Source organism: Brienomyrus brachyistius, chromosome 6 (genome assembly GCF_023856365.1).
Source record: "Brienomyrus brachyistius isolate T26 chromosome 6, BBRACH_0.4, whole genome shotgun sequence".
Classification (NCBI taxonomy): Eukaryota; Metazoa; Chordata; class Actinopteri; order Osteoglossiformes; family Mormyridae; genus Brienomyrus; species Brienomyrus brachyistius.
Genome location: NC_064538.1, coordinates 1,361,167 through 1,375,389, shown reverse-complemented (window position 1 = coordinate 1,375,389; position 14,223 = coordinate 1,361,167). Strand labels below are relative to the sequence as shown.

General features: G+C 40.3%; 2 protein-coding genes and 1 long non-coding RNA gene across 4 annotated transcripts; 1 reads left to right on the top strand and 2 right to left on the bottom strand.

Moving 5' to 3' along the window:
* Window positions 1-15: 15 nt before the first annotated feature.
* On the bottom strand, window positions 16-5,882 carry LOC125744816 (acidic mammalian chitinase-like). Its single transcript, XM_049017074.1, has 11 exons — window positions 5,675-5,882; window positions 4,401-4,430; window positions 4,087-4,291; window positions 3,883-3,939; window positions 3,494-3,659; window positions 2,750-2,874; window positions 2,494-2,617; window positions 2,232-2,414; window positions 2,009-2,125; window positions 1,691-1,823; window positions 16-1,500 (listed from the first exon to the last, which is right to left on the bottom strand). Exons 1-11 carry the CDS (start codon window positions 5,697-5,699, stop codon window positions 1,211-1,213), a joined length of 1,455 nt encoding a protein of 484 aa, XP_048873031.1. The 5' UTR covers window positions 5,700-5,882; the 3' UTR covers window positions 16-1,210.
* Window positions 5,883-8,093: 2,211 nt separating this feature from the next.
* On the bottom strand, window positions 8,094-14,150 carry LOC125744817 (acidic mammalian chitinase-like). 2 transcript variants are annotated; one of them, XM_049017076.1, is made up of 12 exons: window positions 14,071-14,150; window positions 12,372-12,420; window positions 12,131-12,160; window positions 11,439-11,643; window positions 11,293-11,349; window positions 10,936-11,101; window positions 10,560-10,684; window positions 10,303-10,426; window positions 10,004-10,186; window positions 9,631-9,747; window positions 8,773-8,905; window positions 8,094-8,354 (listed from the first exon to the last, which is right to left on the bottom strand). In XM_049017076.1, the coding sequence occupies exons 2-12, from the start codon at window positions 12,394-12,396 to the stop codon at window positions 8,113-8,115; spliced, it is 1,407 nt and encodes a 468-aa protein (XP_048873033.1). In that variant the 5' UTR covers window positions 12,397-12,420; window positions 14,071-14,150; the 3' UTR covers window positions 8,094-8,112. The 2 variants fall into 2 exon arrangements, with proteins under 2 accessions (XP_048873033.1, XP_048873032.1); XM_049017075.1 differs by lacking the exon at window positions 14,071-14,150 and adding an exon at window positions 12,575-12,591.
* LOC125744819 (uncharacterized) lies at window positions 10,078-10,558 on the top strand. The gene is made up of 3 exons (XR_007398503.1): window positions 10,078-10,246; window positions 10,335-10,422; window positions 10,527-10,558. It is a non-coding gene; the product is annotated as an uncharacterized LOC125744819 (long non-coding RNA).
* Window positions 14,151-14,223: the final 73 nt, after the last annotated feature.

Below are 14,223 nucleotides of genomic sequence, written 5' to 3'. Positions count from 1 at the left end.
AAAGAGCAGGCAGAATACGGGGTAAACGGGGATTTATTAAAGGGACTAGGGACAAGAAACATCCGACGATAACTAACATCAATGACAGACCATGAACTGAGGCAAGACGGGGACTGAAATTCGGCAAGACAACAGGGCAGGGGCGCCGCTAGCAATTTTGGGCCCTATGACAAAATATGAGGTTGGGCCCCCCTACCACACCCATTCAGATCTCTGGGGGGCCCTAAAGGGCGTGGGCCCTTATAATTGTCCCAACTTTCCCCCCCTTAGCGGCGCCCCTGCAACAGGGTACAGCTGGGTACAATCAGGGAAGCACACGTGGATAATCAGGGGGGCGTGGCACACACGAGGATCGTACGAGCTGGGCGTGACACATCCAAAGTCATTTTTCTGTATATGCCGCTACTTTAGACCTAGTTATTGCTCACAGCGCGTTCTCACAGATTCTCCAGTAAGTCAATGAATTTTAATAATTTTTTAAATATACATATTTACTACCCTTTCAAAATGATGCATCACAAAGCAGCTAGTTTTCAGTTGTATCAGTTCAGAAGAACGTAAATGACATGAAAAACCTTGAGATTTTAAGGTCTAAGCCTTCGACAAAATAAAACATGCAAATTACGATATTTTTACTCTCCGTATGCTTCCGTTTGACAATTTTAAAAATGAAATAAAGCAGGTAGCACCAAGTTCCCCGTGAGCTAACTGCATGTTTTGAATTTAGCTCGGAATTCTGGGATTCTGTGCCACATCATGGTCTAAAAGTTCATATATATATATATATATATATATATATATATATATTTACAACCAAGAAGGAATATTATAGGTCTTTATAAAAATCTGTACTCATATTTTCCCCCTATTTAGCTAACAAAATGAGACGTGTGTGTTAACGTGTCAATGCGAGCAAAGAAATAAAAACGCTGTATGACTAAAATTAACGCAAGCTGTAAATGCGATGAATTTCCCAGCCCTAGAAAATATACAGAAACATGGTGTGCGTGGTATAAGGGTATGTCAAACTGCAATCAACAAAACGCAGTCGTGTGTGACTCTAAAATGTAGGATTGTTAAAATATTAGATATTTTCTGTACAGAATGTTAGATACACAAGCATACTGAATTACTTAAGAGCAATTCGTAAAATCTGTCAGACTGTGGCAAAGAAAGCGGATGAGGACTGACAGAAAAACCGCAGTGGTCTCTAGGACCAGTCACAGCACTTGCAGCTGTTGTTGAAAACCAGGCCACTGGGGCAGTGCTGGATATATGTGACACCGTGGCCACAGTTGTAGAAAGCATTGCGGTCGTCCACTTTGGGGTAGAGTCCAGCAGGCCTGCTGGAGCAGAAGTCACTGTCGTCGGTTTGTTTGGTTGATGGGTGGGGGGCTTCATGGGTGGTCATTGCAGGGCCAGTGATGCCAGTGCGGGGTGGTTCAGTGGTGGTTGTATTACATAATGAATTTGGGGTTGTAGGTGGTCGCTGCGAGGGCTCTGAAGTGAAAAAAAAATAGAACTCTAATACCATTTTGGACACTTTAAGCAGATAATAAAATCTTCTTCTTGTGCAGTAAATTTCACATACAGCTCCGTTTCATAATGTAATAGTATGTTTTGGAGACTTTTCCTATAGCTGAGTAATAATACCAGTGATCAGTGAGCAAAGCTGGTTGAAATGGCAAACCTGAAATGAGAAGCTTGCGCAGATGACTGATCAGAGGATATTTTCCTTTTCCGCAAAACTGACCAGAAAAGTCATCCAGGTCCAGAGACCAGACAAAGGCTCCTCCAAAGCTGTTGTTTTGAAGGTACCGCACCTAACGGAATATGACAGGAAGTTAAGAATCATGCCTCATGGTCTGCAGCATACATGATCCTTCTCGTAGCCCGCTATGGGATGCTCAAGCCGGCTCTCCTAGAGCATGTAAATTTTTAGGACACCATTACATCATATTCATATGAACTTATCTGTGAGTCTCTAACCATAAATGAAATCGTTTACCTTGGTCTCAAAGCTTTCCTGGTTATCAAATCCCACCCACTCATTTCCTTTGGTGGCATATGGAACCTTCTGGTCCTCAATCCACTGAGTACTGGTACCTTGCAGGAACGTACAGACCTGGAGAAAGAGATTTGGAATGTTTCAAATATGCAAAAAGCTGAATTCATATCTGTCAGATAGCCTGAGTTCAACGGAACTTAATTTTAATGGATACTCCGCTTACTTCATAGCTGGACCAGAAGCCGCCCTCGCGGGTGTACGGACCACCTGAGGCGGGTCCGTTAGCTGGGGCTCTGACTCCACTTGCTTGTGAAGCCAGGAGGAACGTGCGCCCATAGGTGGCAAAACCCATCCTCAGCTTCTCCACAGGCGCTCCCTGATCTCTCCAGTACCTCATGGCAAAGTCCTACAGAAGGCAATGCAGAACACATGATAAACCACCAGTGCGCAAGAGAGCTGTGTGACTCAGAGGTGTGTCATTGTACCGTGTTGAAGTAGATTAAGTCTCCCGTGTCATGGCTGCCCTGATACAGAGGACTGTTATGTCCAGTAAACCTCTCCCAAGAACCATGGAAGTCGTAAGTCATCACGTTGATGAAATCCAGGTACCTAAGATACAAGCATTATGAAGACCCACATTTCTCATATAAAGCTTTTGTTTACATCATTGTAATATTCACTTTTTGCTTGTCTAATTAAAACATTTATAAACTGTTTTTCAACCTAAAGATCCAGACTTACTTCACAATTTCAGTTATTTCATAAGCACCGTCAATGTTCCCTTTCCCTGCCGCCACTGCAGCTGTGAGCATCAGTCTGGGATGTCCTGTTTCTCTGCCTTCATCCTCATAGGCCTCTGAAAGCTCCTACAGTTTTCAGTCAAAGGCAGAGGTGGATAGTTCAGATCCAGAAAGTAAAAATCCATACCAAGATTTAGTTTCAACCAACCAGTTGAGCATGAAGAGTCATAGTAACAGTATTCAACTGGTTGGTTGGACACAAAACCTTGGTTTGGATTTTTACTTTCTGGACCTGAACTATCCACCTCTAGACAAAGATTGAATCCATCCATCCATTTTCCAAACCGCTTATCCTACTGGGTTGCAGGGGGTCCGGAGCCTATGCCGGAAGCAATGGGCATGAGGCAGGGAACAACCCAGGATGGGGGGCCAGCCCATCGCAGGGCACACTCACACACCATTCACTCACACGTGCACACCTACGGGCAATTTAGCAACTCCAATTAGCCTCAGCATGTTTTTGGACTGTGGGGGGAAACCGGAGTACCCTGAGGAAACCCCACGATGACATGGGGAGAACATGCAAACTCCGTACACGTGTAACCCAGGCAGAGACTCGAACCCAGGTCCCAGAGGTGTGAGGCAACAGTGCTAACCACTGTACCACCATGCCGCCCCCAAAGATTGAATATAAGTCAGTATTTATAAGCAGATTGCCAAGTCCAACTAAAAATTCTTGGCTAACCTTGCACAGTAGTGTGAATCTATGTTTGTCCTCTGGGGGGCTCCCTCGAGCCCCAGGATACTCCCAGTCCAGGTCCAGCCCATCAAAGCCATACTTGCGCAGGAAACTGATAGAAGAACTGATGAACGTGTGTCTATTAGCAGATGTTGAGACCATGGTGGAGAACCTGAGGAGAGTTCAGAGGTTTATTATTAATAAGAATGACTTATTAATCCAAAAGTGCTTCAAAACAAGTCACTCACTGGAAGAAAAAAAATCATTGGACCCAATTCAGTTAGCTAATTGTTAACAACATATTAAGAATAAGGAGAAATAGTGCATGACTGCAACTCCAGCACAAGAATCCTCATATGCGGTGTTTAGAAAAGCCCAATATTTCTGTTACTCACTGAGCTGTACCAAAATTCCATCCACCAACAGCCAGAAGAGTTTTAAGACTGGGGTTTCTGTTGAGAAAATCCAGATCAAATGAGATGCTTCTATATTTGATAATATGTAATGTACACTCGTGATTTTTTTTTTAGTACTAAAATAATGTTTTTTTTTGTTTGTTTTGCAGTTTTGATATATTTTATGCTGTTTGTGACACTCACCTCTGTTTTAGCTCATTGAAGGACTGGTACAGAGTTTCGTCATTCCACTCATAGGTGGAAAGCTGATTGGCGTAGTTGATGACAGCAAAAGCGTAGATCAGGTGAGTGCACAGGTTTGGATCTATATCATTTGGTACGTATTTCCCAATTCCAGGTCTGTACTGGGACCAGTTTGTGAAGTAGCATATAAGCTGTGAAGTAGAACCTGCAGGAACAGACAGTTTACCATAACATCAGGTTAGTGGCATGATGCCGGGTCGATACCGAAACACTCAGTTACTTCCCAGTACAATATTTAAGCTAACTGAACTCACCCAAGTGGCTCAGACCAAGAAGGAAGAAGCCTATTAAAAAAAACATACAATTGCTTTCTATGAAAACAGAACTGGAAACATGCAATATATGCATTTTATATGTGCGCATTATAAAATTTTCAGTAAAACTTTCCTTAAAGCTCTCATCTGCAATGCATTACTGCCACCTTCAGAAAAGCATGCATTACAGCGCAACTATAGTACATTATAACGGTCCGTATAAGAATTAATAAGGCATTTCAGCATATTGTACTGACAGTCATAAGTCAGTGTTCATTATAATACCTCATAATGCATATTGATTCAGAATTATGATACTTAATGCACCATAATGGTTAATATAAGAATTAATGATACTTTGTAATGCATTATAGATGAGTTTCATTGGATCTCTATGAAATATTACAATCAACACTATACAGTAGAACGCTGGAACTCGACCGTTCCTGCTAAAACTTGCATGGATCGAGACCCGTTCGGCTCTACCGTTTCTGACCTCGAAAAATCAAGCCGCAACTCGTCCGAACACGACAAAACACAACGGACCTGCTAAACCTGTACGGATCTTTAAAGGCAGGCGCACCTGCTGGGATACTGACGCCTATGAATCGCTCCCAGTCTCGCCGTACCTCTTTGGTTTGACGTGCGAAAGCTGTGTTCCTGTGATAAGTGTTTTTTTGTGCTTTATCTATAGTACATTTAGTGATGCAGTAATTGTGGCCACTAAGAAAATGAGCAGTGATAGCAACAAACCAAAAAGGAAAGTAGTGACTGTTAAAAGGAAATTATAGCGGAACTTGAATGGGGTGCACGTGTGTCTGTTCTTGAAATTGACTTTTGTTTATCGCTTTTGTATGTGTGCTTTTTCCATGTGTGTATTAGTTTTATATTGATTGTTAAAGGTTTTTGTCATTAGTTATGTATAGGTAGGTAAGTTTAAATAGGCAATCATTTGCGGGTCTGGAACGGATAAAATTAGCTTAAATTATTTCTTATGGGGAAATTCGACTTGTACCTCGACCAAATCGCAACTCGACCAGCCTCCTGGAACGAATTAAGTTCGTGATCCAAGGTATCGCTATGATATCTTATTACTATCATAAAAGATGTTATAATGCTTTATTAATTCTTATACAGACCCTAACATGCATGATAGATACCGTTTAATGCATTATAGATGAGAGCTTCAAGTAAAGTATTACCAACTTAATTCAAAATGAATAATAGAGAATACATTCAAATATACTGTTAAAAATTACCTGTAGATGACTTACCTGCTAGAGCCGTAAAATTTCTCATTGTAATTGCCAGGCTGGAAGTGCGTTTGAGTTGTGGACAAGAAATGACTCAGATTGGCCTGACTTTAATAAACGAGTGATGCATTAACCCGGATAGTCTCATGTCCGATGTTTATGTGCCGTCTTTTGTAAGTTATGACCACGCTGATGTCATATGTTGTGCTGAAGAAAGAAGGAAATTAATGTGACTGTCATTCAATTGTGTGAGATTTTTTTTTACTGTTTCACAAAAACTATTGCGTCATGCACCACTATTACAAAACTTCGCTTAGCAACAATAACCTGCACAATGCGCGGCACTGCTGGAAAGTAGAAACACATTCTAATAGATCAGATTCTGCAATAATCATTTCAATTTACATATTAAGTCATTAATTAATTCACGTGTATGTAGCCTATTATACTCCGCGGATTGTCTGGAGAATTTCCAGTAATTCTCTCCAGAACGAAAGCCATTTTCACCTTGGTGTCACCATTTCACAAAAGCATGCACAGACATGACAGCTCTCTTTTATATCCTTACTTGCACAAAATCTCATCAGACAGGCAGGATGTGAATTGAAACGTGGTTCTCTTCCTCAGTCCTATGTTATCACCAACACGACGCCTGAAAATTGAGATCCGTCACGAAAACAATACCTTAAGCTCGAGATTGATCAGATTATTTTATTTTATGACAAAAGCTATTATTAACACTTCTAAAAACTGCGAAATGAGAATCTGATCGTAACCCCTGGCTGGCTGAACGATATGGTTGTCAGCAGTTTTGTCGCTATCCTTGGCCATTTGGGGATGAAGCCCCAAATGAATCAGAACGAGCCCCATAATTTGTTTAGCAGTGTTACGGAAAATCTATAAGATTCCATTATAAATGTAAAATTAGCCCCATCAGAAGCGTTGGGGTAGTTTTCAAATCCTGCAGACTATTTGCAAGGTAATAAAACCGTTACACACATGTGAATGTGTATCCAGCCTTGTCTCGAAAAAAAATCTCACTCCAGCCGGTTGACCAAAGTTGGCAACCATGGGAAAGGAGAGTCCATCTAGGTGACGTCATTGTGTTTACGTGTGGTTTTAAAATGTTAAGCATTTGAATGTGATCAACATGCAAAATACGGGTTTATTTCTTTGAGATACTGGCATTCCAAATACTGCGCTACTTCAGCTTCCGTTGGGCGGATGTTAAGCGGACCTAGGACTGGAGATGTCGCAGTAGCTGGACCTGACAACACTGTCGTTCAGTATCGCTCCCCTCTCCAATGAAATCGCTCACCGCTCGCTCCTAAGAAGAAAACAATCTGCATTCTGTTTTAATTTTAGATTGAATTTTAATTGTAGCCTGGCATCAAAATAACTGAGCAGCCCAATCCAAATTAAAGCAATGCACTGCAGATTAAAGCAAATGACTTATTTCAGGATGTCAGCGGGTTGTCAGCTTAGGTCAGCTGGTTGGCACGGGATTTTATATTCGAAACAAGCCTGAAGACGCACTTACATGTATGTTATAGTTTTATTACCTTGTAAATAGTCTGTAGTGTTGCCACTATTTGTAGCTAATTGTAGGTTTGTAATGGAATAATATAAATTTGCCATGAGATTTCCTGCATACCTTGCCAAAGTGAAGCGAGAAATAAAGGGGATGCTAGAGTTTTTTCCCCCAAGTATTGCCCGTTCCGGCCAAAGTCCTCCCGCGCTCGCTCCCGCTCCCCTCTGCTCACATGCTCTGAGTGGAACCGAGGTTCATGTTTTCAAGTGGGAGTAATAGCCACCAGGTCCATTGAGTTTATTTTTCTTTCAGACAGCGAAACAAACGTATAGTAAAACATGGACGTATACATGTTTTACTATACGTGTATTTCTCCCTCCCAGCTCCCAGTAGAGCAAAAACGTGGACTGTCTGGCAGGGAGCTGGGAGGGAGCAAAAAAGTGGACTGTCTGGTAGTGAGCTAGGAGGGAGCAAAAATGTGGAGTGTCTGGTAGTGAGCTAGGAGGGAGCAAAAATGTGGAGTGTCTGGTAGTGAGCTAGGAGGGAGCAAAAATGTGGAGTGTCTGGTAGTGAGCTAGGAGGGAGCAAAAATGTGGAGTGTCTGGTAGTGAGCTAGGAGGGAGCAAAAATGTGGAGTGTCTGGCACGGACATTTTTTTTACTGGACAAGCCCAGGTGTCCAGTATGCCCCAAGTCTGTCTTTAAGTTGAATTTGTAGGTAAGTCGGAACAATAATACATAAAAGTAATACAAAATAATTACATGCAGGCTGTTCTGTATCTCAAGTCAATGAATCATTGAAGCCACAGAATGATTTGATAAGCGTCACAAAATGCATTATGCATGTTAAGTTCCATGAGACACCTGGTTTGGTAAAAGAAGTACAGACGCAGTTTTATGCTGCCATACGAGTTTATTTGTTTATTATTTTAATTCTTTTTCCAGTCACAGCAGCTGCATGATTCATTGAAAACCAGGTTATCATTACAAGTATGGAGGATGGTGTGTCCACCGGAGCACTGGTAAAACGTGGAGGCATCCTCCACGTTAGCGTAGAGTCCGTCATGTTTGCCCGCGCAGAAGCCACTTTCAGATGGGGGGGCAGCAGTGGTTGGTAAGGGTTCGCTGGGAGCGATTGTAACTGGAGCCGAGCTCGGCAGGGGAGGCAACTCTGTCAAAGTATTTCACAAAATGGTGAAACTGTAAGTAAATTAAGGTAGACTACCAAAGCATTAATGTTTGATGTTTAAGGTGCATCATGGTACCTTAATAAGCAAAGCGATATGGACCTACCACCAATTCAAGCATGACATGAGCAGACTGACCAATCAGGATTAAGTTTATATACAAGGTAATGATATATAAGTAAGGGCCGTTTACAGTCATCCATCCAACTACTTGCACTGTAGAATTGGACTCACACACAGCAAGAACAAATTTGCCACAATTTTAAACCTGGAGGCTTTAGGTGATCGTCCTGCCCTATCTGTCACCACAGCCGATCTGTTCAGCGTTAATGATTAATGCCATGCTTTGCCAGCATAGTACAGCTCATCCCCACAGTCTACAGACATGTGCATGTGTTTTACCTGTGTTAAGGAGACTGCGCAAGTGGTTGATCAGAGGATAGGGTCCCTGTCCACAGAACTGCCCCGCAAAGTCATCCAGGTCAACAGCCCAAACGAAAGCCCCTCCAAAATGACCGTCCTTAAGATAGCGAACCTGTAAAAGAGTGATAATTAGTGTACTGATGCAAATAGATAATAAATTATCATTAACCTTTTACTGTCAAATAGCCTTTTACTGAGCTTGGAGGCACGGATGTAGTTAAAAGTCAAAACATAACCTAGCAAACTGGTCTTGTTGGTTGGCAGAGGTCTGGGAAATGTGTGAGACGCACGGTGAGAGACCGCCAGACCCAGTGTCTACTGACACTTCAGGTAATCAGGCACTGGTGTCTCCAGTGGCACAGAATTGCCAGTGTGGATTAAATGTGGGCAGCTGTAGATCGTTTGGTTTTTTTTGTTTTGTTTTTTCGAAGGAAAGCACTGTTTCCCTATTTATTGTTTGGTTCCTCTTTTGCGACGATACTGCCAGGGACTCTTTCTCACTCGTACGTCCCTGACAGCCAATCACAGAACACACTGTGGTCAGTTTGTCATACAATAAAGCCATTTGTTTGCTTAACTGTCTGCACCATTGAGGAAAATGTTACAGTGCAGTGTAGAAACCCTTGTGTAAATAGCATTGATTTTCCACTGATCCTGGCTCCAGACAACTACTGTAAACAACATAGTATCGTTTTGATGAGACCAGTAGCAAACTAATGAAAAGGTTCTATTCAAACTCACTGGGCTTATCAGGGTAGGACCATGTGGTTTATACAGCTAAAATTCTAATATTATTCTAGTAATAAAGTAACTGGTTTTGAAGGGTGAAGGTGCTACCTTGGTGTCATAGCTCTCCTTGGTGTCAAACCCCACCCACTCATTCCCCTTGGTGGCAAAGGGAACCTTCTGCTCCTCAATCCATTGAAGGTTGGTTCCGTGAAGGAAAGAGCAAATCTGGAAAAATACACAGAGATTCTAAAAACTGGAATTCAGTTTTTGACAGCTAGTTGTTACTAGAGCAAAGTATGTTAGTAATAGCTAGTAGTCATTGGAGTAAAGTATGTTAGTAATAGCTAGTAGTCATTGGAGTAAAGTATGTTAGTAATAGCTAGTAGTCATTGAAGTAAAGTATGTTAGTAATAGCTAGTAGTCATTGGAGTAAAGTATGTTAGTAATGTTTGCTGTGGGTGGCTTGTTGCTCTCCGCTTACTTCGTAGTAGGACCAGAAGCCGGCCTCCCTGGTGTACTGGCCGGCAGAAGCTGCCCCGCTAGCTGGAGCTCCAACTCCGTCATCAGGTGATGTCAGGCGGAACGTGCGTCCATACGTGGCGAATCCCATCATCAGCTTCTCTACTGGAAAACCTTGGTCTCGCCAATACCTCATGGCAAAATCCTGGAGAGAAAACATGCAATAAATACATGAGCTGGTGATAACAGCCTGGACATCAGTCAGGTAGGTGAAGGGGAGAGAGCACGTCTGCTTGGAAACACAGAGTGTGTTTTACTCACAGTGTTGAAGTAGATGTGCTCCCCGTTGTCAGCGGAGCCCTGGTACAGAGGGCTGTTGTGTCCGGTGAAGTTGTCCCAGGCTCCATGAAAGTCATAGGTCATCACATTGATAAAGTCCAGGTAGCTGAAATGCACGTTAGTACTCTTACATTTTGCATGAAAAACACCCGGGGCTCCGGCAATCGTTTGATTCAGAAAACATGTCTTGTTGTTCCACACTATAGGTGACATGGCCATGGGTATATTCTGATACTCACTTGGCGATCTCGCTGATCTCGTAACCAGCATCGATGTTTCCCTTTCCGGCTGCCACCGCACCTGTGAACATCAGCCTTGGACGTCTGGTGTCAATCGCTTCTTGCTCATAAGCTGCAAGTATCTCCTGTATAGGGGAGTTTAATTTAGAAAGAACAATGCAGAATAATCAGAAAAAATATAGCTGCGGGTTATTAACGTTTTGAAGGGTAATGTGCGCTATGTACTTGGACAGAGCTGATGTAGAGGCCAGTTATTTAACGTGTTATTTATCTCTCTATGTTATTGTATGTTTTCGTGTCGGCAGCCTAAAGCATCCACTCTTCCTTTGGCATGCATATTATGAGCTGGCAAAGATTCTTTCTTGCTAAGACTGACCTTGCACAGTACTGTAAATATCGGTTTGTCCTCTGGGGGGCTCCCTCGAGCCCCAGGATACTCCCAGTCCAGGTCCAGCCCATCAAAGCCATAGGTACGCAGGAACCTGATGGTGGATTGGATGAATCGCTGCCGATTGTAAGAAGTAGAAGCCATGATGGTGAACCTGGAAAATGAGAGGGAGCAGGAATTAAAGAATAGATTAAACCACTTTTTAAAATAATTTTGTTCAAGTTAACTTTTAATCTTTTGGGCACATCTCGTAAATATGGGCAAATAGAAATATTTATTTAAAAAAAACTTTTTTTTTTCTAATGTGCAAAACTAATGACTTTCCCATTGTATGAAAGTACTTACTGGCTTGTTCCGAAGTTCCAACCACCAACAGCTAGTAGTGTCTTGAGTTGTGGGTTTCTGTTGGACGATTTATGTCATTTGTAAGCACATTTTTCAAAAAATATATATGACAAAAATGGAAAAGAGTAGAACAGTTTGTAACCTACCTCTGTTTTAGAGCATTAAAGGATCTGTAGAGAGTGTCATCATTCCACTCATAGGTAGTAATCTCATTGTTATGGTCAATGACGGAAAAGGCATAAATCAAATGGGTACAGAGGTGTGGGTCCACATTTTCGGGAAGGTATTTCCCAGTGCCGGGTCTATACTGGGACCAGTTGGTGAAGTAGCACACCAGCTTAGTGGAGGCAGCTGAGAATGGAGGACATACATGGTTCAGATAAGATGACAACACCATGAAGTTAAACTTCAGTTTGCTATTCACAATATAATAAATGCAACACTAACACTTTACCTGATGGGGAGCGAATAATATAGTATTACCCTATTACTCATGTATTAATTAACCACGATCTAAGTCTTAGTTGCATAATGATCTCATGGTAATTCATCATTAATTAATCGTAATGCATATGTTATGTCAAGCAGTTACTATATTTGTTACTATATCTGTTAATTCTGTAAGCCATTGTGAACTACTGAAGGAACAACTGTTCATCATTAATAAATCATGATGCATCTTTTATCTGTATTTGTTCATAATTAGTACTTAATTAGTAATTGAGTCACTACTGAGTATTTTTGCCCCAACAAAATGTAATGGTGAAGCGTTACTGTTGTATTTCTGTTCATGTTTGTGCAATGAAAAGGACAAAACGTCAAAATGAGCTTAACTCACCGATGTTAATGCACAGCAGGAGGCTTAGTCCTTCATGGTAGAAAAACATGAAGGAGAAAGGCTCATTTTATTTCATGGTAAACATGCATGAGAATATATTAATATCAAACAGGGAACATTTAATAAAAGATATTTTTTTTAAGTAGAGCAAGATGTGCTTATTGTTTATAGGCAAAATATTATAAGCATTATATATTATAAGTATAAGTAAATTATAAGTAAATACATTTTAAAATCATACCTGCGAGGAAAACGAACTTGTTCATGACGCTTTAGATGCTGCTATATCACTGGAAGGGACAATAACATTTAAGATTTTTGCAAAAAGAAATAAACACACCTGATCACAAATGCCAGTAGTTTAATATAATAAACTTAATTAAAAATCATTTGTTAGTCAAAAATTGTGAAAGTATTCAAGGCAAATATCAAGTGAAAACTTACCTGTTGCACGTGAAAATTTCAGGGAAATGTGTGAAATCTGCTCATACTTGCAATTTATACACTCCTGATAAAGGGCTCAAAGGTGTGTGGGACCAATAATTTTTAGACTAAGCAGGTCAGTGTTATCAGGGTGTTTGAATACATATTATATATAATATATATTATCTGCCGGGAAAACCAGCTTGGATTTTTTGTTATCTCCTGTTTCTGCTATGAGTTACAGTGACTCAATAGTGACATAATCCCCATTTTCTCTTATCATCTTATTATTTTTTGTTACACACATAGACACACACTCATACTCATACACCAAAAGACTTATATGTACTTTAATATATTATTTAATAATGATGTTACAATTTTAACTTCAAGTAAATGAATTTAGGCCATAAAGACAAAGGATTATGTCAAAAAGGTCTAACAGACATATTCTGTGTTGTCCAGCTCAATGTTTGTGATCTGAATTTAGTGTGATAATCTACCTTGAAACAAACACAATGCAAATGCATAGTGGAAACTTGTTTCATTATTACATTTAAGATAAGATTTGGTAAAGTTCTTTGGTCAGGATAATAAAAAGCTGGCATAACATAGATATTCATTTGGAAAGTTAAATCATTAACTTTTTTTTAAATTATTAATAAAAAGCTGCAAATGCAATTGCATTTTTTATATTCTTCTTATACCTACCCTTTATGTCAGAAAATATCAACACCTCAATCAGTAGTATTATTCCAGGATAAGTCTGAGATCCAGAATTATTATGAATAAACTTAATTAATCGCCTTTCCCTTCAGTCAAAATACAACCCAGCAGTGTATAATGGAGAGAGTAAGTAAAATTTTCATATTGTTATGGTTGTTGTTGTAACACTTTCTATGAATAGCATGTCCGTAAGAACCCATGAATACATTCATATATAATGTATCCATAAAAGATTTTAAACACAGGTATAAAATTTAGGTATCACTTTACAATAAGGCTACCCTCATAAAGGGTTTATAATCAGGTTAATAATTAAGTTGTAACACTTTGTAAATTGTTAATAGACAATCATAAACAAGTTTATGATTTTTTGTTTTACTATTAATGAGTTACTACCATGTATAAGAGGCAAAAATGAAACCTTATTGTGAAGCGGTACCAATATTTATGAAAAGGCATAACATTCATTTTGCATTATAAATGCAATATGAAGCTCTCATTGATAATGCAATATAATATATTATTACCATTATCTCATAATGCAGTAAAAACATTAGTGTATTGTTGTGCATAATCTATCAAGCACCGTGTGAAAGTACACGAAAATCACTTTATAGATGGGGTCTGCGGATGGTTCGCCATTGTGGTGCAATCTATCACCCACGGATGCAGGGGGACTGCAGTTTCTCTTGCATGTTTTCATATGTTGTATTTATTGCAACTGCTGTGTGGCTGTTCAACGTGATGTAAGGTCCGAGACCTGCTACTGCAAAGTAATTCCACCTACTTACCTGGCCACCTGAATCAAGTGGGACCTCACAGATCTGGGCTGTATAGCATAACATAAGTCCGGAGTCCGGAAGCCACTTCATGGTTTTAGTTTCTGTTTTAAGTCCAAATTATTACTGTTATATTTTTTCTGTCTTTAGTTTTTTTTTTTTCAT